This window comes from Artemia sp. Qi Xiang Cuo, chromosome 12 (genome assembly GCF_049724085.1).
Source record: "Artemia sp. Qi Xiang Cuo chromosome 12, ASM4972408v1, whole genome shotgun sequence".
In the NCBI taxonomy this organism is placed as follows: domain Eukaryota; kingdom Metazoa; phylum Arthropoda; class Branchiopoda; order Anostraca; family Artemiidae; genus Artemia; species Artemia sp. Qi Xiang Cuo.
In genome coordinates, this window is record NC_142805.1 from 22263741 (window position 1) to 22290919 (window position 27179).

Below are 27179 nucleotides of genomic sequence, written 5' to 3' on the forward strand. Positions count from 1 at the left end.
TTTGAGCCTCTTCATTATAATTCTCAATGAAATTTGACCATCGTTCAAACGCTTGTTAATAATTAAATAAAAAAAAAACAATATTTTTTTCAACTGAAAGTAAGGAGAAACACTAAAACTTAAAATGAACCAAAATTATTACGTATATGAGGGGGGTTCCCTCCTCCTCAAGACCTCGCTTTTCACGCTAATTTCAAATTTTGTTCCAATTCTTTAAAAATGACCCCTGAATCAAAAAAGTCGCTTAATTAGAATAAATAGCTCTTTTGAAAGCAATAAATAAACTTTAGCCTAAAGAGTGAGGTATTGACGGAGGGGCGAACCGCCTCATATACGAAATAATTTCTGTTCTTTTTAAGTTTTAAAGTTGCTCCTTACTTTCAGTTGAAAAACTTTCAACTGAAAGTTTTATTTATTTACACTAGTTTCTAGTTTAAATTTTAGCTTAAAATTTAGTTTCTTATCTTTTTTAAATAGTGCTGGTAAATCTGACACCACCTACATAGAAAATTTTTCTTCCCCCATTAAAAATTCCTCCCTGGTGAGAGCCAACCCCGTAACTCCCTCCCCCTACCCCTCCCACGACCACAAAAAAAAAAACAGAAAAACCCGGTATACACACCGAAAACCAATGCGATATGCAAAAAAAGGGCAAAGATCATAACATTCAGTCCTCCTCCCGGGCATGTGAGGGATTAAATCATCCTCAAAGACATAGTTATTAGATTTTTTTGAATAAATATGGCAATTTCAAACTTTTGATCCGGTGACTTTGGGAAAAATGATCCTAGGAGGGGGCTTAGTTGCCGTCCAAATCAATAGGTCAATTAAAAAGAGCAATATAGATTTTAATTTATTTTTGAATGAGGCATTTATTAATATTATAGGACCTCTAGGTTTATACAGTAACCCCTGAAAAAAAAAAACACAAAAAAAAATACATCCTGATAAAAAAAAACTAATGGTTTTATTCCAAAAATTTTTTAAAATAAAAATGTAAAATATGGGTTCAATTCGATTGTTTGAGCCTCTTCATTATAACTCTTACAGATATTTAACCATCTTTCAACTGACATGGTATTCTCTATGAATATTTGGTCCTCGGTTTCAGTTAACGGACAGAAGCCCAATAGTTTAGCTGTTGATGGTTCCACCTTCTCAATACTTTATATTCTCATGCGTCTTTTGCTAACGGATTTGTTTGAAGTTGACCTGGGCTAAATAAATGTTTGTAGGAGAGAGAAGAACATTTTTCTCCATCCATATTAACAATTAAAGTGCAATTAAAATGTTGGATGGTCCTTTTTTAGAACCCTCCTCCCCTCCCCTCCCCCTCCCCCCTTCTCCCGGGGAGGATTCTGTAGCCCCGGGAGCGTCCTGCGTCGTAGGAGTAGATATCCCCGGGCGAGTTGGGGGGGGGGGGTGGTGGCATTAACAACATATTTCAAAGAGAACAACCGCCAATTCTTTAACGAAAACACCAAAGTGTTTCAATGAAATTACCAAAAACGGGTTCGCCCAAATAATGTTTCTTGACATCGCTGTGAAGACATATTTGGAAATTATCATAAAAACCTTTTTTGCTGTGTAAATTGCTTATCGAAGATAGACATCTTGCTATTTAAAGTCCGCTTTGCAAGGGACCAACTTAGAATTCAAATCGGATTAAAAAGTGATGGGAGATCTGATAAGTAGCGGATGCATGCAAATGCCTTAGCGCAAATATACCAGTTTAAAAGTGCTCGTCAACTGTGAGGTACCAAATCGTTTTCGTTTTTTTTTCAATTAGTTTTTATTTTTCTTATAGTTACATTTTTTTAATTGATTTTTAATTCATAGATGTTATTAGTTACTTTTTTAGGTTTTTTTTTTGTTTTATAAGTGCGTGAATAGCATTACTTTATATATATACCGATGATTTTGGAAACTAAAGAAAATGAAATAGTTTTTAGAAATAAATTTCAAGTTTTTACTCATACAAATAGATGCGCCTGAGAAAATGTAACATATTTTTTAAAATATGGATAGAAAAAAAAAATTATGTATATAATTACAAATTCTGACTGGTCTTCTATATCTGAACTCCTTTGCAAAACTTGAAGGGGGTTAAGCTCACAATCTTCAGTAGGCTGGGGTGCGATATTATATGAAGCAGCCCATTCTATTTTCAAGGTCCTTCCAAATGATATTGAGATAACACTGGTGTCAAAGGACATTGTCATTAAAATAGCCAAGGTCAGTGTCCAGTCCACGTCGTCGGTAACTATATAAGCAACATGTATTACTTATTGTATTGCTGGTAGCCTTAATATACAATATCTATCTCTTCCCTTATTTTAAGAATGGGGGTTATTGCACGTTTACACTTACTTTAAAAGAAAAAGAGGTTAAAATTTAACATGAAAAAAAATTAATTTTTGGTTTGGAAAATAATTCATTTTATTTTAGGAATTTAAATTAGCTTAAAACATTTTTTTTTCAATAGAGCTAAGCACTTTTTCAAAAACATCCCTAAAAAGGTTAACTGATCATGATAAAAATCACACCGTAAATGCAGACTGGCCTGGAAGTATTTTCAAAAACACCCCTAAAAAAAAAAAAACAAAAAAAAAAACCGCCGAAAGTTTCACCCAAAAATATAATTATTTTGAGGTTTAAGCTCCAAAAAAAAAAAGGCTTCTAAGTATATAAGTATCCTTAGTTCTAGTGTAAGGAAAGAATTTCTTCCTTAACCTAATGACAAGACAATTTCTTTTTTTATTATAATAATGAGAAAATTTTTACTCACCAGAAATTGCTTAGAATTATCCATTTTCTATGTAAATGCTCACAAAAAAAGTCAGTTTTGTTATGTTCAATAAACTATTCAAAACTGTTGAGGAATCTAATTTTAAACCTTAATATAAACAAAAAATAATTGGAATCTAAAAAGATACATCGGTTTTTCCGACACAGGTTTAACCTAAAAAAAAAAATCGTATATCATGAAATAGAAATTCAGTTAATTGTGTCAGAAAAAACTTGAACAAGAACAGATTATACCCAACCTGTTTGGTACGGGCGCGCACGCAAAGTATATAGCTTCAAGCAAATTCCAGATGATATTTCAAATTACTATAGCTTCTATAGAAATGGTACCTCTTTGCAAATGACCCTGGTAACCCAATTACTTGAAAACCTACCCGCTGCCTCAGGCATAGGTTTGCGGGTAGGGTTTTAAGTGCCTATGGCCTTACTACTTCCGTATCCATAGTACTGCTTGTTATCTTTATGTCTGATGTTTTTTATTCATTTATTTTCCGCTCGTTTGGAATTCATTTACTTATTCCTAGTGATTTCTGTTTCGTTTTGAATTTTAATTATTCTATGAATTTATTTTTGCTCTTTATAGAAATTAAAATGGCTGTTTAATTTTGCTTGAAAAATTTAGTTTTTTAATTAATAAGAAAATGGGGGAATCGTAATTTTTTTTATAAACTTGGGAGACCCAAAACGCTCCCAATAGAAAAAAGAGAAGCCCTAGCATAAAGAGACCACTTTTTCAAGGGTGGAAGTACTCATTTGGGTATGGGTAGATTGATCTAAGCTCTTTTCTACTTCCCGGAAGTTTTAAAATCGCTCTTGGCTTTTTTTTAATATTAGGGCACATATTTATATGTTGAATTCACTTTGTACTCACCTAACAGATACTTTTTCCTGATAAGATAAGGTTAAGTTGAGTTCTGTTAAAAGCTATATTTTTTATTTTCGAATTATCAAAACTTCGCTTTATTTGTGACTTAATTTCGTCCAAGTTATTTGTTTTGTCTAGTCTTAATTATTAACTAGTCAAATTATTAAAATAATTATTAATTATTAACTTAATTATATCTAGTCTTAATTAACCTGGTGTAGTGGTTTGTCTTAATTATTGGATTATGGTAATAAATATTTTAATTTTTGAGGAAAAACGTAAATAAGGCAAATAGCGCCTATAGCGCTAAAGTACGACGATTTCTTTGTATATTCAATTCAATTCAATTCAAACTTTTTATTTCCTCCGAATACGAAGAGTAAAAAAAAAAAAATAAATAATAACCGCTATTCAACAGGCCATAAAATTATTTTAAAGTATATAACAACAAGTACGCAAAGGCCTTCAATCAAAATTACCACACAAATGAACACTTCATTCAATAGATAATTAATTAACACTTCACAAATTAACGCTTCATTCAAAAATTAAATCAAGTAAAATAAATTAAGCTTCGTGCGCAGCTCTATATAAATTATGAGAAAAAACATTTAATTTGGATAAAAATTTCCTTTGCTTTTTCTCCAAAACATCAACAGGTTTTTTTATTTTATATGCATTCATTAAAAAAGTATTTGATTCAGATTTAGAAAAGCGGCAAAGGAACTTAACCATTGCTAAAAAATCTACATTTTATTGAAGTAACTGAAGCGATCGACTCAAAAGGAGTAAATCATCTGCGTAAGCAATCCACGACAGAACATAACCTTTACCATAAATAAAAGTCAACTGAATTTGATCAAATAGCCCCGAAACATTTAAATTGAAAATCAAAGAAGAAATAATGCTTCCTTATCTCAGCCCCCTATATAACTTAACATTATAATCACTAAACAGATCATTCCACTTATTACGAATACGAGAGAAGCCATACCACTTTTTTAAAACCAAAACTACTGGTAGTGGGACATTATTCTTCAGAAGCGCAGTCATAGCCCAAGAATGGATAATTGAATCATACGCCGCCGCAAAATCTAACGCAAGAATCTGGTGAACAATTATTATTACGATGTCTAGAATTAACCAAACTCCAAAGCGAAGTCCTACCACTAGTAATCATTGAACCAATTTCATCTTTTATAAATTCACTATGCAAACGCAACTCAGCCCGAAAAACGCGTTTAGTTAATTTCATACCATCATAAAATGGTCCAGATCGTGGTTTTCCTGCGCAATTCCAAAGGTAACAACCTTGAGATGCATTCTTTTGGCTTTGCTTTAAAATCGGGTTAAGGTTCCAACCTAAAACACGAGATCCACGACGGAAAGAATCAGTCGTAAATGCTTTATTAGCCCCGACTTTTAAACTAAATCAATATCAATTTGATCAACATCCTTAGAATAATTTACAATTATTTTAGCTAAAAGTGCATCTGATTCTTCATGATATTTGCACATTTTTTCCAGATCCCAGATCATTTTATTTACAATTTGACTAGAACGATGGATAATTTTAAAAGATGGGATTTGAATATTTAAATGAAAAGAAAGGTAAAAATGGTCACTAATAGGCATATCCAACCCAACATGAACAGGCTGTGGTAATAACGCTGCATTTGAAACCAGCACATGGTCTAGATTAGAGCAAGAACCAGAATTATGGACATACGTAAAATCCGCATCTTTTGAAACTATTGTAAAAACCGAAAACAAAGATAAAAGAGCGGAGGAGCAGACATCAGAGATAGCAATGTTGAAGTTAAAATCCCCGCAAATAAGCCACTGGAAATCTGATGGAACTTTCGCCACAAATCGCGATAATTCTAAACATGAAAAATTGAAATCATAATCCGAATCAATAGTATGATAATTTGTTGGTAATTAGCACGAAAAAACAATAATCCCTGGGATTCGAACAGCAACAAAATAACGATTAACGGCAAACACTGAAACTGGAATATTCTCTCGAATAAAAATGCAAACGCCTCCTGATGGGCGTCCACCTGTAGGTGTAGCTGGAGATATAAAACACTTAAACTGCTGCGACAGGCTCGAAAGAAGACTAGTAGAGTGGTCCTGAAGATGATGCTCTTGCAGACACAAAATATCCAGATCGCGCAGCATAGACTGCAATACATGTTGTTTATCACCAAAACCATTCAGATATATAATCTTTGCACTAATCATTTTTTATTCTTTGCAACTTTTTCGGTTAACTGTTTGCAGCGATAGCTAAATCCAGTATGCTCATGAGATCCACAATGGAAGCAACAATGTTCATTCTGGCAAGGGTTGTTCCTAGAATGAGAGTGTCCACTACCAAAGCACTTGAGACAACGTTCCACGCTAGAGCAGCCTGACGATATATGCTCTAGCGACCCGCATTTGTAGCGCATTCGCGGTAAAAACTTATAATCAGTAAACCGGAAATGTTCTTAGCCAATGTGAATCCCATGACGCAAATAATGAGACTTAGCCGTCAACGAACGGAAGTATACACGATAGGATTTCGAAACACCGATGCGCTGTATCTCTTCGATACTTTGATTAGAAGCAGACACACTCTCTGGATTGATCGGGAAGTCCACTCGTGATAATAAACCGACAATTCTCGATTTGCGAACCTCAATTTTACCGACCTTTTCATTCAAACAGGCTTTCAAGTTTTTGGCGTTTTGTCTATTCGTATGAATGACCCATTTCTGTTGCTGGGATCCTGATTCCTTAGAAAGTGAAATCCGCACTCTACCATCAGCTCCATCCAAGGATTTCAGAAAAGCTTCACGCTTTAAGGGATCATCACAATCTTGTGGTGGTGAATCTACTACAAGACCCACTGTTTCTGACTCGTTATTCAGCGGAGGCCAGGATTTATCATTGAGTTTTCTTTATTTATACAGCTCAAAACCTCGCTCTGTACTCCGTCACAACACTCTTTCACCAAAGCAGGAGTCTCTGCTACCTTACTTGTGACGTAATCAAGTTTATCAATTATGCTAAAAAGATGCCGGTCCCAGGTTTGAATGGCACGGCTAAAGCGAGCATATTGATCCGTATCTATCGTAAGTATCGCATCACTTGCAGTCATGACGAATTTCAAGTTTGGCAAGCGAGGGGTAGCATCCTCAGAAATAAGAATGTCTAAAATATCCTTTGACAGGCTTTGCTTAGCAGATGGGCTGCAAAGTGCAAGGAGTTTATACTTGGGATTTATTAGAGATGTTAGGAGGCTTCTAGCTTGATCAAGATGATCATTAGAATAGAAGTTTGTACACGAAGATATACAGGAGGCGGACGAAATTCCTGACTGTAGACAGTGCCGGAAAAAACTTAAAACGGGTGAATAAACAAGAGTCTCTGAAGGAGGCGGGATCTGCGGTGAAGCAGGTTTATCAGCAAATTTCTCGCAGCAGTCAGAGCATTGATATATTATAATACTGTCTTTCTCAATACTCTGAAGAATTTCACAGAGGTTATGGCAGAGGCGACCACAACCCCCAGCAGATGTGTTGCAAATAACTGTTCCTCTGGTTGCGAGGCTGAGGCTCTTTTTGCAAACTTTGCACCCTGTCTTGTACAACTTTTCAGAAGTCACGGCAGATATTTATCAATTAGTAATAATAACATATGAATATTGACTTGGTACTATGCGCTAAGGAAATACAAGGGGGCTAACCCAAGCCACTACCACGCCTTCGCCTGAGTAAAACTATTACCAGATAAAATATCTGCTTACGGAGGGTGTTCTCCTCGGTTATATTATATCCAAAAAAAAAAACAGTTCATAAACACTCACAATCTATCACCGCGCATCGCGCCAAAATTCATTTCATTTCACAAAGCACCCTCCTTCGCGCAATTTAATTTACTGTAATTTATTTCAAACTTAATCCTTATTCCAAATTAATTCATTGAATTAAATTCAAGCTCAAGCAATGAATTAATGAATATCAATAATCTAGGTTAAGTTCAGGTCAATTTAAAGTTCAAGAAATCCAAAAAAGATGTTTTCACTTGGGAGACTGAATCAAGTATATTCATCATTGTATGAAACTAATGCCCGGTTGAAATTTCAATGGCCTTAGCAAAAGAAAGCATGATTTTCAGTAATCCAATTGTCTTGAAAATGAATTAAGAAAAGTTGAGATATACTCACCCTTATTCTTGTGTAAGCTTCTTAACCTGGGGATTTATTATTATATTTATTACCCCCCTTGAGTCTGGCTTTCTTAACTTTATTAGGATTTATTATTTTATCAGTTACTTTTTGACATTAATTTTGGCTCAAGCTATCAAAACTGTAAAGATTTTATTTTTACATGCTTATGTTCACATGACTGCAAAATTGGATTCAATTCTTGCTTTTTGAGAAACAAACTTTCTGCTTCTTTCAGGTGGTTTTTACCATTTCTATTAGTACAAAACAACACATAATGTAAGATAACACCAAATAAAAGTATCAACAAACAGACATAAAAGTCCTGTTTTGTTTTTCGAGTAAAAACAAAAGGTTTTTTTAATGATCAGACACGACAAATACCAAGACTAAATAAATGAAATGCCAAAAAAGAAAACAAAGAACCTTAAGAAAAGGCTGAACGGAAAATTTTCGGGAAATAAGCCAGAAGAAAGTCTCCTAATGAATAAATTTTAAAAAATAGTGCAAGAGTATAAAGGTTAAAGAGTGTAAGAATGTAAAGGTTATGTAAAGAGTAAGAATTTGAATATTATAAAGTGCAATGCCTTCTAAATATTTCAGTCCTCCAGAGAAAGGACGACTTCTATTGTTCATCGTCATAGGTGCTTTTCTAGAAGTGCCCAAAAAGAACTGAGGGGCAAAGTCCATTAAAAAGAGCCAAATTTGAAGGAAAAGGGTGGAAAAATTAAGATTCAAATAAATCGAATTTTTTTTTTTTTTATAATCATATTATTTCTTAGACAATAAGATAGAAAAAATAATTAGGCACAACTATAAAAATAATACTAAGTGAATACTTAGTGCAAAACCATCCTTTCTACCCCCAAGAAAATAGGAAAAGATTAGAATGTCAAAAAAAAATGTTAGAACAACAGCCTAAAATAAAATTGCACAACATTGACTAAATCAAAATCGTAGATAATTGATTCACAGATTAAATTTGTGTTTTTGAGTTATCCCAAGAACAGAATCAGTGACTTTTGCAATGGCCTCACTGCAGGGGAAGGCAGGGTATATCTATCCCCCAAATTTCCTCCACAGACTTTGAAAAGTACTTTTTTTGTATTTTCTTTTGCAAATTACTTTTTTGGCATTTTCACTAAACAAATTGAGAGAATAACAAATCATTTGCCCTCCCCTCGATTATAAAAAGTGCATTTTTGATCCCTCCCCCAAACATGGCCGTGAAAAGACGCCACCAGTTGAATTGTGCTTACCATTTCCAAGAACTTCTATGCTACCATCATTTTTAATAGCCCCATTGTCAAAATCAACTTCCCCCAACAAAAGAATCGCTGCAATTGTCTTATAAATGAAATCTGTTTCGTCTTTACTGAAATCAAAGTGTTTCCAATGCGTCTCAAATTCAATGAAACTCTCAGCACATTTATCAGCATCAGCACATTTGGTAGTTGGAAGGTAATTATAATCCTTTTCTGCTTCAAGGAAATATTTATCTAGCCTCCTGGTCTTTGCTAGGCCAAAATAGAAATAGTAAAAGATGTGGAAGTTACTGTTGTTCCTGAAAAAGAAAAATATATTAGCCTTTCAGAATTCAAACTGACCAGCAGCTTTTTAGCTTTGATTTTAAGGTTAACTTAATTAATTTTAAACAATTAGTTCACAAAGATACTACCAGAAAATAGACAGCGACACCTTATAATACAGTAAAAATTTGGCCATCGGAAGCTAAGCAGTTTTAAGAATCCCCCTTGACTGCGTTCATCCTGAAAAAGCAGTCGAAAAAAACTGCTGATGCTAATTACACAAGAAAAATTAAAAGTTCCGATGGATTTTTAATAGATTGTTTGCTCAATAAAAGTCAAAAAAAGTAATCGATGTTCCTTTTTAACTTTCTCTTTTTATTTCATTTTTAATTTTCTAGTCTTTTTGACGAAACGTTTTTTTATTTAGCCTATACAGTGTTAATATTTGAATTAAATGATAGTGACTCTAGTTAGAGGCGTTTTAGGACGCCTCGCTTATATAATTAGTTGTGAAAAAGACTATCTACCCGGAAGCCGGTGTTTGCTCCTTTCTCCTTGAAAATACCCCCCCTCCACGAAGAATAACCCCCATAGAAAATGACCCCTGGAAAATACCCTTCTGGAAAATACTCCAAGGAAAATACCCACCCCAGAAAATACCCACCCCCAGATAAAACCCTCCCCCTGAGGACAATATCCACCCCCGGGGCTGTTTGGTCTCCAATCACTTTTAACTTCTCAATTTCTGATAGAATGAGCATTCTTCGAAGTTTCTGCGACCACAAAATGGAGCTGGGGATGAGGAAGGGAATAAATCTGCTCAATTTGGAGTTTAATAATACTCTTCACTTTCATAATAAGAGTGTAGACGAGAAATATTCACCGAAATCAGAATGGATTAAATATTGATTTCACATTTTTGATCCCCCCCCCCCCCGAAAAAAATAACCCCCCAAGCAAAAGTCCTAGATACGGTCCACGGGATTATATATCAATTTCTACTTCCACCCTCCCCTCGTCTCACTCTTAGAACTAATTCTGTATTATTCAAAGGCTCAATGAAAGTCGGGATGTTTCGGTATTAAAATGCACCGTTTTAGTTAACCTCCCCCCCACCCTAGCTACAAACCCAAAACCCCATTTTAGAGGTTTAAAACCCTTAGGATATATGCAAATGTTTGAAATTATAAAACAACAGAGAATTCACCTTGTTTAGACCTTAAAAACATTTTGGCTATTTAGAGAGGGAGGGAGATGCCTCAAAGGGTGCATTTTAATGCTAAAACACCCCAACTCTCATTAACCCTTAAGATAACTATAGAATTAGTTCTAAGAAAGAAACAAGGGTAGGGTAGGGGTAGAATTTGATTTACAATCCCCACAACTGTATTCAGGACTTCTGTTTTGGGGGCTAATGTTTTGGGAGAGGGGATAAAAAACTTTAAAAAAAAGCATCAAAAATATGAAATTGATATTTAATCTCTCTTAAGTTCTGCGAAAATTTCCGGTCTACGCTGTTATTATGAAATTAAAGAGTAACATGAAACCCCAAAACGAGCAGAATTTTTTTTTATAGGAGGGTAGGGGTAGAAATTGATTTATAATCCCAACAAATGTATTCAGGACTTCTGTTTGGGAGGCTAATGTTTTGGGGGGACGGGATAAAAAACTTAAAAAAACGCATCAAAAATGTGAAAGTGATATTTAATCTCTCTTAGGTTCTGCGAAAATTTCCGGTCTACGCTGTTATTATGAAATTAAAGAGTAACATGAAACCCCAAAACGAGCAGAATTTATTTCTTATAGGAGGGGGGCTGCCCCTTTCTCATCCCCTCCACCACCTTATGGTCGTAGAAACTTCGTAGGATGTTCATTCGATTTCGGGATGAGAAAGGGGGATGCCCCTTTCTCATCCCCTCCACCACCTAATGGTCATAGAAGCTTCGAAGGATGTTCATTCGATCAGAAATTGAGAATTCTAGTCCTTTTGTTATAAGTCAAAAGTCAATAGATACATAGATAGATAGATAGATTTATTTTCCATATAACAGTAAAATAATTAGACAACAATCTACAAATCCCCACAAAGGCTCCATAGCCTGTAGGAGGGAGATTATGAAACAGATGACATAACATTAAAAATTTAAACTCTTAACATGTAAAGCATTTGCTTCATAAAAATGGAGAGGAAAAAAAATAATATATATATATATATATATATATATATATATATATATATATATATATATATATATATATATATATATATATATATATATATATATATATATATATATATATATATATATATATATATATATATATATATATATATATATATATATATATATATATATATATATATATATATATATATATATATATATATATATATATATATATATATATATATATATATATATATATATATATATATATATATATATATATATATATATATATATATATATATATATATATATATATATATATATATATATATATATATATATATATATATATATATATATATATACTACTACTAACAACTTACCGCAGAACCAAGCCGCCTGAGGCTACAACAGCTACGCATGCTCCTCTTCCATCTCAATCTATTCAAAACCTTCCTTTTTACACCCTCCCACGAAGTTCTCATTTCCTTTAAATCTTTCTTTTTGACATCCACCCACCCTAGACGAGAACGACCTGATTTCTGTTTAGCCCTAGACGGTTGGCCGAAAAGAACAATCTTCGGCAATCTGTCTTCCTTCATCCGCACAACGGTCCCTAGCCATCTCAACCTTTCTTTCATTATAGCCCGAGAGAGCGGTATTGAACCACATTTTTCGTACAGCCTATTTTTTGAAATATGGTCAGTCAGCCGGGTACCCAGAACAATCCTTAAGCAATTTCTCTGGAAAACATATAGTGAATCTTCATCCGCTTTTCGAAGCGCCCATGCTTCAGAGCCATATTTGACTACTGCCATCACCTTTTCATCACCATTTATTCCTAGCCTTAGTGACTTAGTCTTCTTAACATTAATTTTCAAACCTGTTCTAGCACCTTGAACTCGCAAAACCTCTAAAAGTTCATTCATTTTGGTCACACTTTCCTCTAGGATGCTTAAATCTTCCGTAATCTAAGTCCAGGAGACGTTTTCCTCCCCATTTGATTCCGTGGTATATATATATATATATATATATATATATATATATATATATATATATATATATATATATATATATATATATATATATATATATATATATATATATATATATATATATATATATATATATATATATATATATATATATATATATATATATATATATATATATATATATATATATATATATATATATATATATATATATATATATATATATATATATATATATATATATATATATATATATATATATATATATATATATATATATATATATATATATATATATATATATATATATATATATATATATATATATATATATATATATATATATATATATATATATATAGATAAGCTTATCTATTATTAGATAAGCTACGAAGTAATAACTTTTGCTCTTTTCAAGTTTCAACTTCACTCTTTACTTCCCTAGGAAAAAATTTGTTTTTTTAAATAAATTTGCTTGTTTTTTACTAAAATTTAATTTATAAAAGATGATGCTGTGACCTCCTTTATTTATACGAAATAATTTCTGTTCGTTTTAAGTTTTAATTTTGGTCCTTAGTTTAAGTTGAAAACTTATTGTTGTATATAATTTCTAATCACCTCCAATCTAGGTGAGAAAGACACCTCAACCCTTATTAAGGAACTGAACTAAGAAACCATGCATTTATTGAAGTAAAAAATAAGTTTAGAGTGAAAAAAAACAAAAAAATCAAAACATAGTGTTGTTTCTTTTTGTACAAAAAAAAAAAATAAAAAACAGAAATAGATCTTTAATTCTTTGTTTTGAAACATTATATTTAGTAGCACTTAAGAAAGTAATTCCAGGCGAGTATCTACGACACAAAAGGTTAACTGAGCGAACAGGATTGTGTATCGACATACTTACCGAAAATTTTTGCTGGCTCAACAGAAATGTGCCTTTAGGCTTAGGGATTTATTTGACTTATCCCTAAATAAAAAGCCACTCATTACTCAGAAATGAGTGGAAATTTCAAAACAAGATCTTTTCTTGTGTAGGTACGATATATGGTATTATAAACTAAGTTTGTTTTCATTTAAAAAATTTTGGGAAAAATTACCTGAATTCTCCTACAGAACTGTTTTCATTTGTTTTTCTTCCTCTTTAGATACAGAATCTTATGTATAGAGAGAATATTACAGTGGAATTGTCAAGTAAATAATCTGAGTAAGTAAGTATAAAAATAGTAATCCTTTTTTGAACATATAACTTTGAGTGGTTCCAGGACCACATGCCTACACTACTCCGACCACTAAGTGGCAGGCGGCTGGGATCAGGGGCGTAATTTAATACGAGTAGAGGGGGCAACTTCCCAACCCAAACCTAAGTTTTTCTCCAAACCCCGGTTAACCCCCCCCCGCCCAGGTGAAATTTAGTTTCTTTAAAAATGTGGTCAAAAGTAAGAGAAGCCTGCATAATTCAAGTATCTACTAAAACAAGTCATTTTTCTTTAGTACATCTTTACCTTTTTTATTACTATACGGCTCGTTTTCAGTTTTCTCTGAGTAGTGAGGCCATAAAAGGTTAAAACGCATCCCAACGCCTTCGAATCCCAATCCGGACACTTTTTTTTTAACTTGTAGCATAGGAAAATGAACGCAGGGAAAATAGCATTGGATTTCAAACGCACAGATGGGGAAATTAACATAGGGTTTTAAACGCACTGGAAAATAGCATTGGATTTCGAACGGAGCCGAAACACCGAACACCGTCACGCAAAACACCTATACAATGCGGTCACTTGTTTCTAGGTGACATTCCCGCCCTTGGCAAGAGTTCAATGGCTAGGTAAGGTGAATTACTACAGCATGCCCTCTGACGTCATGGCAGCCATAGGGAAAATAACAATATATTTCTACCGGAGCCCTCTGACGTCATGTGACACGCCCCTTTTCTCAGTATACCTTTTTGCCAGGCAAGATTTCCACCCTTGGCCTGATTCCCATTGTTGGCAAGAGTTCAATGCTTCGGTTAGGTCTGGTGTTTTTCTGTGACAAGTCCCCTTTGTTTTTCTGTGACAGTCCTCTGACGTCACGGTACACACCCCGTTTCAAGCGCACGTTACACCACGCGACACACCCTTGCCTTTAAAGGGTCAGATAAGTGGTACCAACCCCTCAAGCCGTCACAACTACGCAATGTGGTTACCGATTCTATTAAAGGGAACAAAGTTGCCAGGACTCCGTGACACACCCCTCTGGACCCCAGTGACGTCATACGACTTACCTCGTTTTCAAACGGACAGATATGTACTTTGCGACAGGAACCCATGGGGGAATCCCCGTTTATAGCTCAAACCTTACGTAATTATTGTGCAACAGTGTCCTGTGGTACTTTTTTTCGCCCGAAACGCCCAAAGCATTTATTCCTTCATTAACTTATTGGCGGCACAAACTTTATGTAAGGTCATGTAATGATTGCGCATCCACCACTGCCAGATAATACAATTTTGACATTTTTCGCCCAAAAGCCTCAAGACAATTTCTTTTTTGGCGTTTCATTTTTCGCTCAAAACATCTTTCATTTTTTTTTAGAGTTCTTGACCCCACCAGGACTCAAAAGGTCATTCCCTTTTAAGCGTACAAGGCCCCAAGCAAGTCGTCCATGAAACCTTTGCCAATATTTTTTATCTTAAACCATATTCTAAAAATAATCTATTAGAAACAAGAAGATTCCCCATTTTTTGGCAGTCGTTAGAACGGCGTGTTTACTGTCAAATTTGGCACACACTCGGAAAACATATATTTCCGGGGCACATTTGTTCTCAAGGTATTTTTAGCAATGAAGGGGGAAATGCGTGTTTAAATTACGTAAACACCTAGATATGAGATACGGATCCCAAACAGTAAATCTTAAGCACATAGACAATGAAAATAAAAACAAATTGACAAGCAATAAAGCATAAAAAAGACAGCTAAAAAACACAGTGAAAAATGATGGATAAATAAGCCGCATTATTATCATATATACAAAAGGAACCATCTATTATAGAAACCCGGGGCTTCTAGCCTGCAACCCTGGAGGTTAGGGGAGGGGGGGAATAATATGAGACATGGGTTTGGAGGGATAAGGTTGATATTAGATGCAATTTAAGACATATTAAGAACTGCTAAGGAAGATACCCATTTCTTTGAGTACCAGTTATATTTTCATCTCTTCCATGGGAAAAATTCCTTAATGTCCCCACCGTAACTGTTAAGCTGTAGTTAAATCCACAATGACATTACATGACACCCCCCCCCCCAACCATAACGAGACTTTCTTCCGGCATTTTCTAATAAAAATTATGGTTTTAAATCTCGTGATTCAAGTTTCTGCAACCCAAGCCTATCATGATGCCCCGCAAAACACTCCACACTGCCATGGTATTTCACTCATTTGACACCAGCCCCTCCCCCCCTGGGTGAGCTGATATTCGATGCAAATTTAAGACATATTAATAGCTTTTAAGGAAATACCCCTTTTTCATTAAGATAAATTCATGGATATTTCACAATATTCTAACAATATTTTCCAGATCCCATCTAGTAGCATTCATTTTCAGAGGGCGCCGTGATAATAGACGTAATTGTTTAGGCATTATTGTGGCTTAAAAAATATATAGGCAATAAAATGCGTAATTTAAGGAAAGACGAGGGGGAGGACTTCAGGAGAGAGGGAGCGTCTGTGAGGGGAGGAGGGTCGTTGTCCGTCAGTGGCTCAACACTGTTGTATTTTTTTTATTGTTACGCAAAGCGGTAATTTTCAAGCGTACATTTATTGTTATCCAGCCTCCATCCGCTAAGGTACCGACCTGCTCGCTGATCATCTCCGAGAAAGTATCCCATCCACCGAACGGTTTGCCTCAACCCTGACGCAATCCAGGGTAAAATTTTTAGCAAAAATATGTAGAAGGGGGTCATAATATGCACAAAGAGAGCCGTATATTACAGAAAATCAGGGGTCCTAGCATGCAACCCAGGAGAATAGGAGAGGGAGTGATATTAAATGCAATTTGAGACATATTAAGAGCTTTTAACGAAAATATCCATTTCTTTGAGTTAAACTTACGAATATTTCACATTATCCTAACAATAGGTTCCACCTCCCACCTAGTAGCCATCATTTTCAGAGGGCGCCTTGATAATAGACGTAATTTTTAAGCTTTATTGTGGCTTTAAAATAATAAGGAATAACATGCGTAATTTAAGGAAAGACGAGGGAGAGAACTTCAGGGGAGGGGTAATTTTGTAATTTTGAAGCGTAGCATATATTTATTTTTATCCAACCTCCACCCACTATGGTAGCAGCACCGCTCGCTGCTCGCCTCCGAGGAAGTGTTCAGTCCCTCGAACAGTTTGTGTCAGTTCTTAAAAAACTCAGGGGACATTTTTCAGCAAAAATATCAAAACCTGCAAAGGGTGGAATTCTTGTGCCCCTTTTCAAAAATTAAATTTTCTTCAAAAAAATGCATAACTTAGATTACAGGCAAAATTATCGAGGATTTTTCTCTTATATAGTGAGTAACCAAGATTTTCTTAAGATTTTCCCCCATGACTCTTCACTAAGTTGTGAAGTTTTTTACTACTAGCATACATTCACCAATCTTACCACCTTGAATTCTCCATTTTTTGGATAGCCGCATGAAACCTCACCATTAAGGTTCTGTGATGCAATGTATTTGATGCTGTAACTTTTATCCAGACCCGTTGCAGCCTTTGAGAGTATTTCTGTCTTTTTCAAAAATCAAATTTTCTTCAATAAAATACAAAACTTAGATTACAGTCAAAATTCTATAGGATTTTTCACTGATACAGTAAAAAACCAAGATTTTCTAAGATTTCCCCCTGACTCTTCATGAAATTGTGAAGTTGTTTTACTCCTTACGCACATTAACCAATCTTACCATGTTGAATTTTCCATTGTTACATAAAGGAAACCAAATTCCGTTTTTCTTGTGGATAAGCGCGTGAAACCTCAACATTAAGGTTCTTTAATGCGATCTATTTGATGATGTTCCACTTTAGTTCCACTTTAGTTAGGATTCTTCTCAACGAAGAGAAAAAAGTTCAATTTCTCTTTTGAATTTTCTCAAGGAAGAGAAAAAAGTTACATTTTAATTCCAAAATTTTCTAGAGAACAGAAATAGTTCCAGTTCAATTCTGAATTTTCTCAAAGAAGAAAAAGAAGTCTCGCTTCACTTCTTAGTTTTTTCAGTGAAAAGAAAGAAGTCTCACTTCACTTCTGAAAAAAATTCTATATTTCTTATGGATAGGCACGTGAAACCTCAACATCGAGGTTCTTTGATGCGCTGTATCTGATGCTATAGCTTTTCTTGAGACGCGTTACAGCCTTTGGGAGTATTTCCCCCTTTTTCCAAAATCAAATTTACTTCAATAGAATACAAAACTTAGATTACCGGCAAAATTTTAAAGGATTTTACACCGATAAAGTGAATAACCATGATTTTCTAAGATATTCCCTTGACTGTTTACGAAATTGTGATGTTGTATGTCTACTAGCACACATTCACCAATCTTTCCACGTTGAATTTTCCATTTTTAAATATTTTCATCAGAAAAGGAACAAATTCTACGCTTCTTGTGGATAGGCGCGTGAAACTACAATATTAAGGTTCTTTAATGTGATTTATTTGATGCTGTAACTTTTATCAAGACCCGTTACACTCTTTGAGAGTGTCACCCCTTTTCAAAAATCATTTTTTTTTCAATAGAATCGAAAATGTAGATTACAGGCAAAATCGTCGAGGATTTTTCTCTGATATAGTGTATAACCAAGTTTATCCAAGATTTTCCCCCCCCCTGACTCTTCACGAAATTGTGAAGTTGTTTGAGTACTAGCATAAATTCACCAATCTTACCACATTAAATTTTCCATTTTTGTATATTTTCATCGAAAAAGCAAAAAATTCTACATTTCTTATGGATAGGCCCATGAAATCTTAACATTAAAGTTCTTTGTTGCGATATATATGATGCTGCAACTTTTATTAAGGCCGGTTGCAGCCTTTGGGAGTGTTTCCAACTATTTCAAAAATAAATTTTTGTTCAATAGAATAAAAAACTTAGATTACATGCAAAATTCTCGAGGATTTTCATTGATATAGTAAATAACCAAGATTTTCTAAGACTTTTCCCCTGACTCTTCACGAAATTGAGAAGTTGTTTGACTACGGGCACACACTCACCAATCTTACCACGTTGAATTTTCTATTTTTCGCATATTTTCATCGAAAAAGGAACAAATTTTACTGTTATTTCCTGTGGATGGGCGCGTGAAACCTCAACATTAAGGTTCTTCGAAAAGATGTTTTTGATGCTGTAACTTTTATCAAGGCCCGTTGCAGCCTTTGGGAGTGTTTCTGTCTTTTTCAAAAATCAAATTTTCTTCAATAGAATACAGAACTTATATAACAGGCAAAATTCTATAGGATTTTTCACCGATACAGTGAATAGCCAGGATTTTCTAGGATTTCCCTCTGACTCTTCCTGAAATTGCGAAGTTGTTTGACTGCTAGCACATAATCACCAATCTTACGACGTTGAATTTTCCATTTTTATATATTTTCATCGAAAAAGGAACAAATTCTACTATTCTTGTGGATAGGCGCGTGAAACATCAACATTAAGGTTTTTTAATGCGATCTATTGGATGCTGTAAATTTTATCAAGACCCGTTACATCCTTTGAGACTGCAACCCCTTTTCAAAAATTAAATTTTCTTCAAAAAAATGCATAACTTAGATTACAGGCAAAATTATCGAGGATTTTTCTCTTATACAGTGAGTAACCAAGATTTTCTTAAGATTTTCCCCCCTGACTATTCACAAAGTAGTGAAGTTTTTTATTACTAGCACATATTTCTCTGAATTATTTCATCGAATTCATCATTTTTTGCGTACTTTCGTCGAAAAAGAAACAAAATTTACGTGACTTGTGGATAGGCGCATGAAAATTCGACATTAAAATTCATTGATGTGCTGTATTTAATGCTGTAACTCTTATCCAGACCCGAAGCAGCCTATGGGAGTGTTTCCTCCTCTTTCAAAAATCAAATTTGCTTCAATAGAATACAAAATTTAGATTACAGTCAAAATTCTATAGGATTTGTCACTGATACAGTGAATAACCATGATTTTCTAAGATTTCCCCCTGAATCTTCACAAAATTGTGAAGTTGTTTGACTCCTTACACATATTAACCAATTTTACCATCTTGAATTTTCCATTGTTACATAAAGGAACAAATTCTGTTTTTCCTGTGGATAAGCGCGTGAAACCTCAACATTAAGGTTTTTAATGCGATCTATTTGATGATTTTCCACTTTAGTTCCACTTTAGTTAGGATTCTTCTCAACGAAGAGAAAAAAGTTCAAATTCTCTTCTGAATTTTCTCAAGGAAGAGAAAAAAGTTACATTTCAATTCCGAATTTTTCTAGAGAAAAGAAATAGTTCCAGTTGAATTCTGAAAAGGAGAAAAAGAAGTCTCACTTCACTTCTTAGTTTTTTCAGTGAAGAGCAAGAAATTTTATTTCACCTCTTAATTTTTGGTAGAAAATAGAAGAGGTTAAGCTTCGACTCTGAATTTTCTTCCGAAGAAGGGGAAATAAGTTATCCTTCAGTTCTGAGTTTTCCTAAAGAAGAAAGAGTTCCACTTCTGTTCTGAATTTTTCAAAGAAAAAAAAAGTTCAACTTCTCTGCTGGATTTTTCTATCCAAGTGAAAAATTGCTAAAGTTCGTATCTGCATTGTTACACACTAGTTCTGAGCTCCCTCAAAGAAGAAAAAGTTCCACTTAAATTCTCCATTTTCTCAAAGAAGAGAAGAAAAGTTCAAATTCTCTTATGAATTTTTCCATGGAAGAGAAAAATGTTACACTTCGATTCTGAATTTTTTCAAAGAAGAGAAAAAGATATACTCCGGTTCTGTTACTCACCAACGAAGATAAAAAAGTTTACTTCTGTTCTAAATTTATAAAATAAGAAAAGAAATTTCGACTTCTTTTCTGGATTTTTCCATGGAAATGAAAAAAATGCTAAGGTTCGATCTGAATTTTTGCCAGAGAAGAGAAAAAATGTTAAACTGAAATCCCGAATTTTCCAAAAAAAAAAGTTCTGACTTCCCTCAAAGAATAAAAAGTTCCACTTAAGTTCTGAATTCTCTCAAAGAAGAGAAGAAAAGTTCAAGTTCTATTCTGAATTTTTTTAATGAAAGAAAAATTATAAACTTCTATTTTGAATTTTTCCAAACAAGAGAAAAATGTTAAACTTTGATTCTGAATCTTCTCAAAGAAGCGAAAAAGATCAAGTTCTGTTCTAGATTTTTCCCGGAAAAGGGAAAAAGCTACAGCATCAAGTACAGCACATCAAAGAACCTTATTGTGAAGGTTTCATGCGCCTATCCACAAGAAAAGCAGAATTTTTTGCTTTTTCGATGAAAATATGTAAAAAGGGAAAATTCAATATGATAAGATTGTTGAATGTGCGCCAATAGTCAAACAACTTCTTAATTTCGTGAAGAGTCTGGTGGGAAATCTTAGAAAATCTTGGTTATTCACTATATCATTGAAAAATCTTCGAGAATTTTGCCTGTAATCTACTTTTTTTATTCTATTGAGGAAAATTTGATTTTTGAAAAAGGCGGAAACACTCTCAAAGGCTGCAACGGGTCTTGATAAAAGCTAGAGCATCAAATACATCACATCAAAGAACCATCATGTTGAGGTTTGACGCGCCTATCCACAAGAAATCTATAATTTGTTGCTTTTCGATGAAAATTTGCAAAAAAATGGAAAAATTCAATGTGGTGAGATTGGTAGTAGTAAAACAAATTCACAATTTCGTGAAGATTCAAGAAAAAAATCTTAGAAAATCTTAGTTATTCACTATATCATGGAGAAATCCTCGACAATTTTGCCTATAAGCTAAGTTTTGTATTTTCTTGAATAAAATTTGATTTTTGAAAAGAGGTAACATTCTCAAAGGGTTAACAGGTCTTGATAAAAGTTAGAGCATCAAATACATCACATTAAAGAACCTTAATGTTGAGGTTTCACGCGCCCATCCAAAATAAAAGTAGAATTTGTTCCTGTTTTGATGAAAATATGCAAAAATGGAAAAATCAACCTGGTAAGATTGATGAATTTGTGCCTGTAGTCAAACAACTTCACAATTTTGTGAAGAGTCAGGGAAAAATCTTAGAAAATCCTGGTTATTCACTGTATCAGTGAAAAATCCTATAAAATTTTACCTCTAATCTAAGTTTTATATTCTATTGAAGCAAATTTGATTTTTGAAAAGCGCTGAAACACTCCCGAACGCTGCAAGGGGTCTTGAAAAAGGTTACAGCATCAAATACAGCACATAAAAAAACCTTGGTGTTGAGGTTTCACGCGCCTATGCACAAGAAATGTATAATTTATTTCAATTTCAATGAAAATATGTAAAAATGGCATAAAGCCACGGTGGTGTGAATTAACATGGTGTATCACGTAGGGTTGGGCTGCGAAAACGTGAATCGCCGGATTGAGGCATAATTTTTAACAAGAAATGTCTGACAAATGGCTTGAAGGTGATGATTTGATGTCAGAGGGGCAGTCAAATAATGTCGCTGCGGTGTGAATAGCTTGGAGTATCATGTTCTACAGCTTAAAAGTTATGGTGGAGGCGTTACAGAATTTTTACCATGGAGGGGGGCGGGGCTGAAAGTCTAACTTGCATTCAAAGAAATGATATATTTTCATGAAAATCAATTCAAAAGCACCTCTTAATGCGGTTTAAACTTATCTCTAATATCAACCCTCCCTCCCTGTAATTGCCTGTTAGGGGGTTGTGGGACTGCCGCAATTATCACGTGGGTGTGAAAAATTCATAGTCTTGGCACAAAAACATTGTATTTTCGTTAAGGACTCTCGTAAATACCTCAATAGTGCCTATAAATTGGCATCTAATATTAACCCTACTATCTGGAAATAATTCTAGGGAGATGGGGGGCAGCCGTATATTGTAACGAGGGTGTGAAATATTCATAGTCTTGGCTCAAAGAAACGAGGCATTTCCGATAACAGCTCTTAATATGGCTTAATGTAATTCCAATATCAACCCTGCCCTCTGGAAATGATTGCTAAGGAGGGTGGGGGGGTGGCAGCCGTAAAACTCCAACTTCAGAGTTCTGTTTCAAAGGTTCTTTTTACTGGATTTGTAATTTATAACAGATTTCAACTCTAATTCTTGGCACTTTCAATATGCCGAGTCCAACTCCGACTCCAGCCATGTTAGAACCATTGACTTTCTATAATAAATGGTTCATTTTTCATATATTACGATAAGCCTTTTTTACGTTTAATTTTTTTTTGTCGGGGTTTTTAACTGTTTTTTCCGTTTTTTGATATTGTTGTAAATTTGTTTGAAATAATAAAAATTTTATTTACAAAGACTGTGTTTTTAATATTTATTGTTTAGCTTGATCAAGGTGTTTTTACACAATTGAAGCATCCTTTCCGTCTTTATTACTAAAAATAATTAAAGCAATTTTGTCTAAAAATAAATATTTCCTCTGTGCATTTTGTATAATCGATGTTACTCCTGGCCAGGAGAAGACCGTCATAAGCTTCAATCCCGCCAGATGTGTTATGGAAGAAAAAGAGGTGTGTCTTGTGACCTCACGGGACTCACCTGACCGTTTAAAACGGGGTGTGACGTGTGACATCATGGGAGTCCAGAGGGGTGTGTCGTGGGAATCTTACCTGCCGATCACTTGAAACAGGGACCATATTACACAGATGCGAGGGGTTAGGAGCTCCCCTCTCTGGCTCTTTAGAATCTCATGCTGTTTAAGGCACGAGGATGTGTCGTGACGTCAGAGGTCACATCATAGAATTCCCATGCTATTTTTCCTATGGACCTCATGGAAATCCCATGCTTTTTTCCCTGTCTGACCATTTAAAATCCCATGTTTATTTCCTAGGGATTTATTTCAAAGCGAGAGGCTCATCTTGCCAGCTGACCGCTAGAAACAGGGAGGCCGTGACTCAGAGGGCATGTAGTAGAAATCCTATGAAAAAAAGGAAGGACATGTTGTCGGAATCTTGCCAGGGAAAGTTTTCAGAATCTTCCCAGGGCTTTAGTGATGTAACACGGCATTTTTTTGGAATCCTATGGAAAAGGGGAGGGCATGTTGTCAAAAGCAGCAAGGGGATACTACTAGAGAAATCGTATTAACCCTGGAATTATCTTTCAATTTTTCCCTCAACAATTCAAAACTTCCTTAGTCTTAATAAAATTTCATCATAAAGGGCCCACTTGCTAGTATTAAATGACAATGATGTGGTCTGAAAGAAGTAATAGCCCTATTTAGAAGGGCGAAACTTCCATCTGGTTGAGGCAAAGTTTTTTTTTAAAGGCAGAAAGCCTCAGCTCCTGAACTTTTGCTTTCCAAAAGCTTGCGAAGCATTCTTTTATTTTGTCTTTAAAGGATAAAAAATTAAACAGAAGAAGATCAAACTGAAACAAATAAACTCTATTGCCAGGTCTTATTATCTATTCTTTTTTTTTTTTTTTTTTTTAATGTTTCACCTTCATATAAACAATAACTTGCTTAGTTTGGCATCAGCATATCAAAAAGTCTTTATCTTTTAAAATCTCCCTGAGTTGATAACCGTTTTTCTTCATAACTCTTCTTAGAGTGCCCTTGAATATCTAATATATAATATATCTAAGTGTGTCTACTAGGCTTTAATTCCTGTTGGTTGTTTTAAATTATTTGTAATTTTTTCGTTCCGAAACCAAAAATAACTCAAAATTATGGCCAGTTTGTATTGCTTTAATGATAGAACGAACTAAAATTCTATCCCTTTTTATGTATAATAATGGGCTAAATTTTTTTACGTCTGCCATAATGGCCTAAACGATAAAATAAGTAGTGGTACTAATGATAACTGAGGTCTATTGAGTATCTGACGTCCACAATGCAACTATTGAGTATATACTAGTTAACAAAGCACTTACGTGTCTTGAAAATATAAGACTAAGACAATCTCAACGTCTTTATTTTCTAGCTTTTCTAAATCCCTGGACTATATTCGACTATATTCGACTGGACTATATTGGACTATTTTCTAATCCCTGGCTATATTCGAAAAACGTAGCTCCTTTAAAAATGAACTAAACGCCCTACTTTGAAGTGAAATGATTGATTTTGAAATTGAGGATTAAAGGAAAAATGAGTCTGAAGCAATCTCAACGTTTTCAATGTTAGCTTTTTAAATCCTTGCGTTAATATTTAAAGGTTAACTAAAAGGTGACGAGTTTTGCAATTAGACTTTAAACAAAATAAGCATTAAAGATTCAGATCATATTCACTTCTTAGCTTTCTAAATCTTTAGGTTGTATATTATGTTCAGAAAAAGGAACTCATTTTAACGTAAGCCAGAAACCCTAATTTGAAGTAAAGGAATCACTTCAAAAATTTAGGCTACAAAAATACGACTAAACCAATATGAGTATCCTTACTTTCTTGCACTTTTCTTTTATCCTTGAAGATGAAACAGATAAAAACGGATAAACACTGACTACATACTTTAAAAGAGTAAATATTACCTACAATTGTGCACTAATTCTCAAATAATACAGAAAAAAAAATCAAAACATTTACTTACTTTAAAATTAAATTGGAGACTCTCCATTTTTCTAACATATAACTCCAGATGAGGGCACCACTAACTTTCCCTGTTTTCGAGAAAGTAATCTCGAAATATTTTATGTGACGTGTCGCATTTTCATTAAAATTAGTTGCAGCATTGCCAAACATATCGATAATTTTGCTTGCAGAAATCAGCTTTTGAACTACTCCTGGATTGCTCTAAATAGTAAAAGAGAGTAAAAACTATAAATAGATAGTTATTTACCAGTAGAAGACATAATAAGGCTCTTGCAATGCCTTTACAGTTTCACCGAAACAATTTTCAAAACTAAATCTATTTTATCTTATGGAATCTTAAACACTTTAATTACTTTTATTACATTTGGTCTGCCAATGTAAAAGAAGAAGAAAACGTTCTTAAACATCAGGAGTAGTGGTGTCCCAATCACCCAAGCGCACAGATAGGGGGTATAACTGAACTTGCAACCAACTCAAGGCGTTGGTATTAATTATGTACACCTGAGTATTACGTAATACTGTAGGGAGTGGCTTTTTATGTATTTGTTTACTTATGAAAGTGTTTCCTTCAAGAATTCTTTGGTTGTTATGTAAATTTTTAAAAACCTACGAGGGCCAGGTAGGAAAAGACTCAGGGCCACGCCAGTAAAGTTGAGTAACAATCGGTTGTAACTGAGGATGACATATTGCTCAAGCGTGGGTGTTACGTTATATTTATACAAATGTTACCTTCAAGACATTCTTCAAGACCTTTTTAAGACGTTTTAAGACATTTCAAGAATTTTTTAATACATTTTTCTTCAAGACATTTCAAGATATTTCAAGGCGTTTTTTTAGAGATATTTTTCTTCAAGACATTTTGCTTTAAGATTTTTGTAAGACTGGTTTCTTCAGGTGCCAGTCAAGTTGGTAACATCCGGTTGTAACTGAGGATGACGTATTGTGCACACGTAGGTGTTACTTGATACTATAGGAGATGTTTTTATTCTTCAAGGAGTTTGTTAGTCTTTGAGATTTGTTTTTCTTCACGATTTTGTTTTGTTTTGACATATTTCTTTTCCTCAAGACATTTTTTTCGTGATTTTTTTTCCTCGAGATATTTTTTTTTGTTTCAAGATATTTTTTTTCTTTAAAAAATCTTCTTCGGGATTTTTTTTTCTTCAAGATTCTTTCCTCAGGCAACCTTTATAAACCGATGACAGCAAATTTTTTTATCCGGTGTAGGAATTGAACGTAAGACCAGAGATTTCCCCATTGGAATGGTGCCTTAGACACTTGAACCCACAAATCATCCTCAATATTATGTTTTTGGAAATAAATTCTACGTCCTGGTTTGTTCCCGAGCGCTCGCTAGCATCCAGCAATATTATTGATTATTGATCTGTTATGCACATGTTATTATTATGTACTAGTTTAGGGGATATTATCCGAGCGGCAATACTGTGGATATTGTTCTTGTTCTCAGTAAATTTTTAGTAATGGATGCTTTTACTCTATGGGAATTTGAACGCACTAGCAGAGGTGAGATGAAACCAAAAATAGCCTCATTGTTAGTATATAATAAACCTTCTTTTACGGTCAATAGTCTATCTTTTCCTCTTCAATACATAGAATTTGAAAGAAATAAGAGACAATTTTGAACTACGTACCTAATGACTACAGATGTACATACACTAAAAGATGCCTTAATTGCAAAAGTGAAAAATTTTGAAGATTAATCGTGGGACAAGAGATCTGAAAGATTAAGACAAAGGCTTTTATTGTACATACAAGTTTTAATAATAAACAAGTTTACAACTATTATTAAAACATTTTATTCTTAGGGTACTGAAATCAATATTATTCGAGTAGGAAAGGGGAATTTCGAACTATAAAGTCGTTCAATTGAGAACTGTCTACATAAA

General features: G+C 34.1%; 1 protein-coding gene across 1 annotated transcript in view; it reads right to left on the minus strand.

Moving 5' to 3' along the window:
- ninaC (STKc_myosinIII_N_like and MYSc_Myo21 domain-containing protein ninaC) overlaps positions 1-27179 on the minus strand; it is a 386065-nt gene that overhangs the window by 222418 nt on the left and 136468 nt on the right. The window contains exons 11-12 of the mRNA XM_089097735.1: positions 25274-25476; positions 9149-9453 (exon numbers count right to left, since the gene is read on the minus strand). Coding sequence (XP_088953861.1) covers positions 9149-9453; positions 25274-25476 — 508 coding nt within the window. The remainder of the gene's footprint in view (positions 1-9148; positions 9454-25273; positions 25477-27179) is intronic.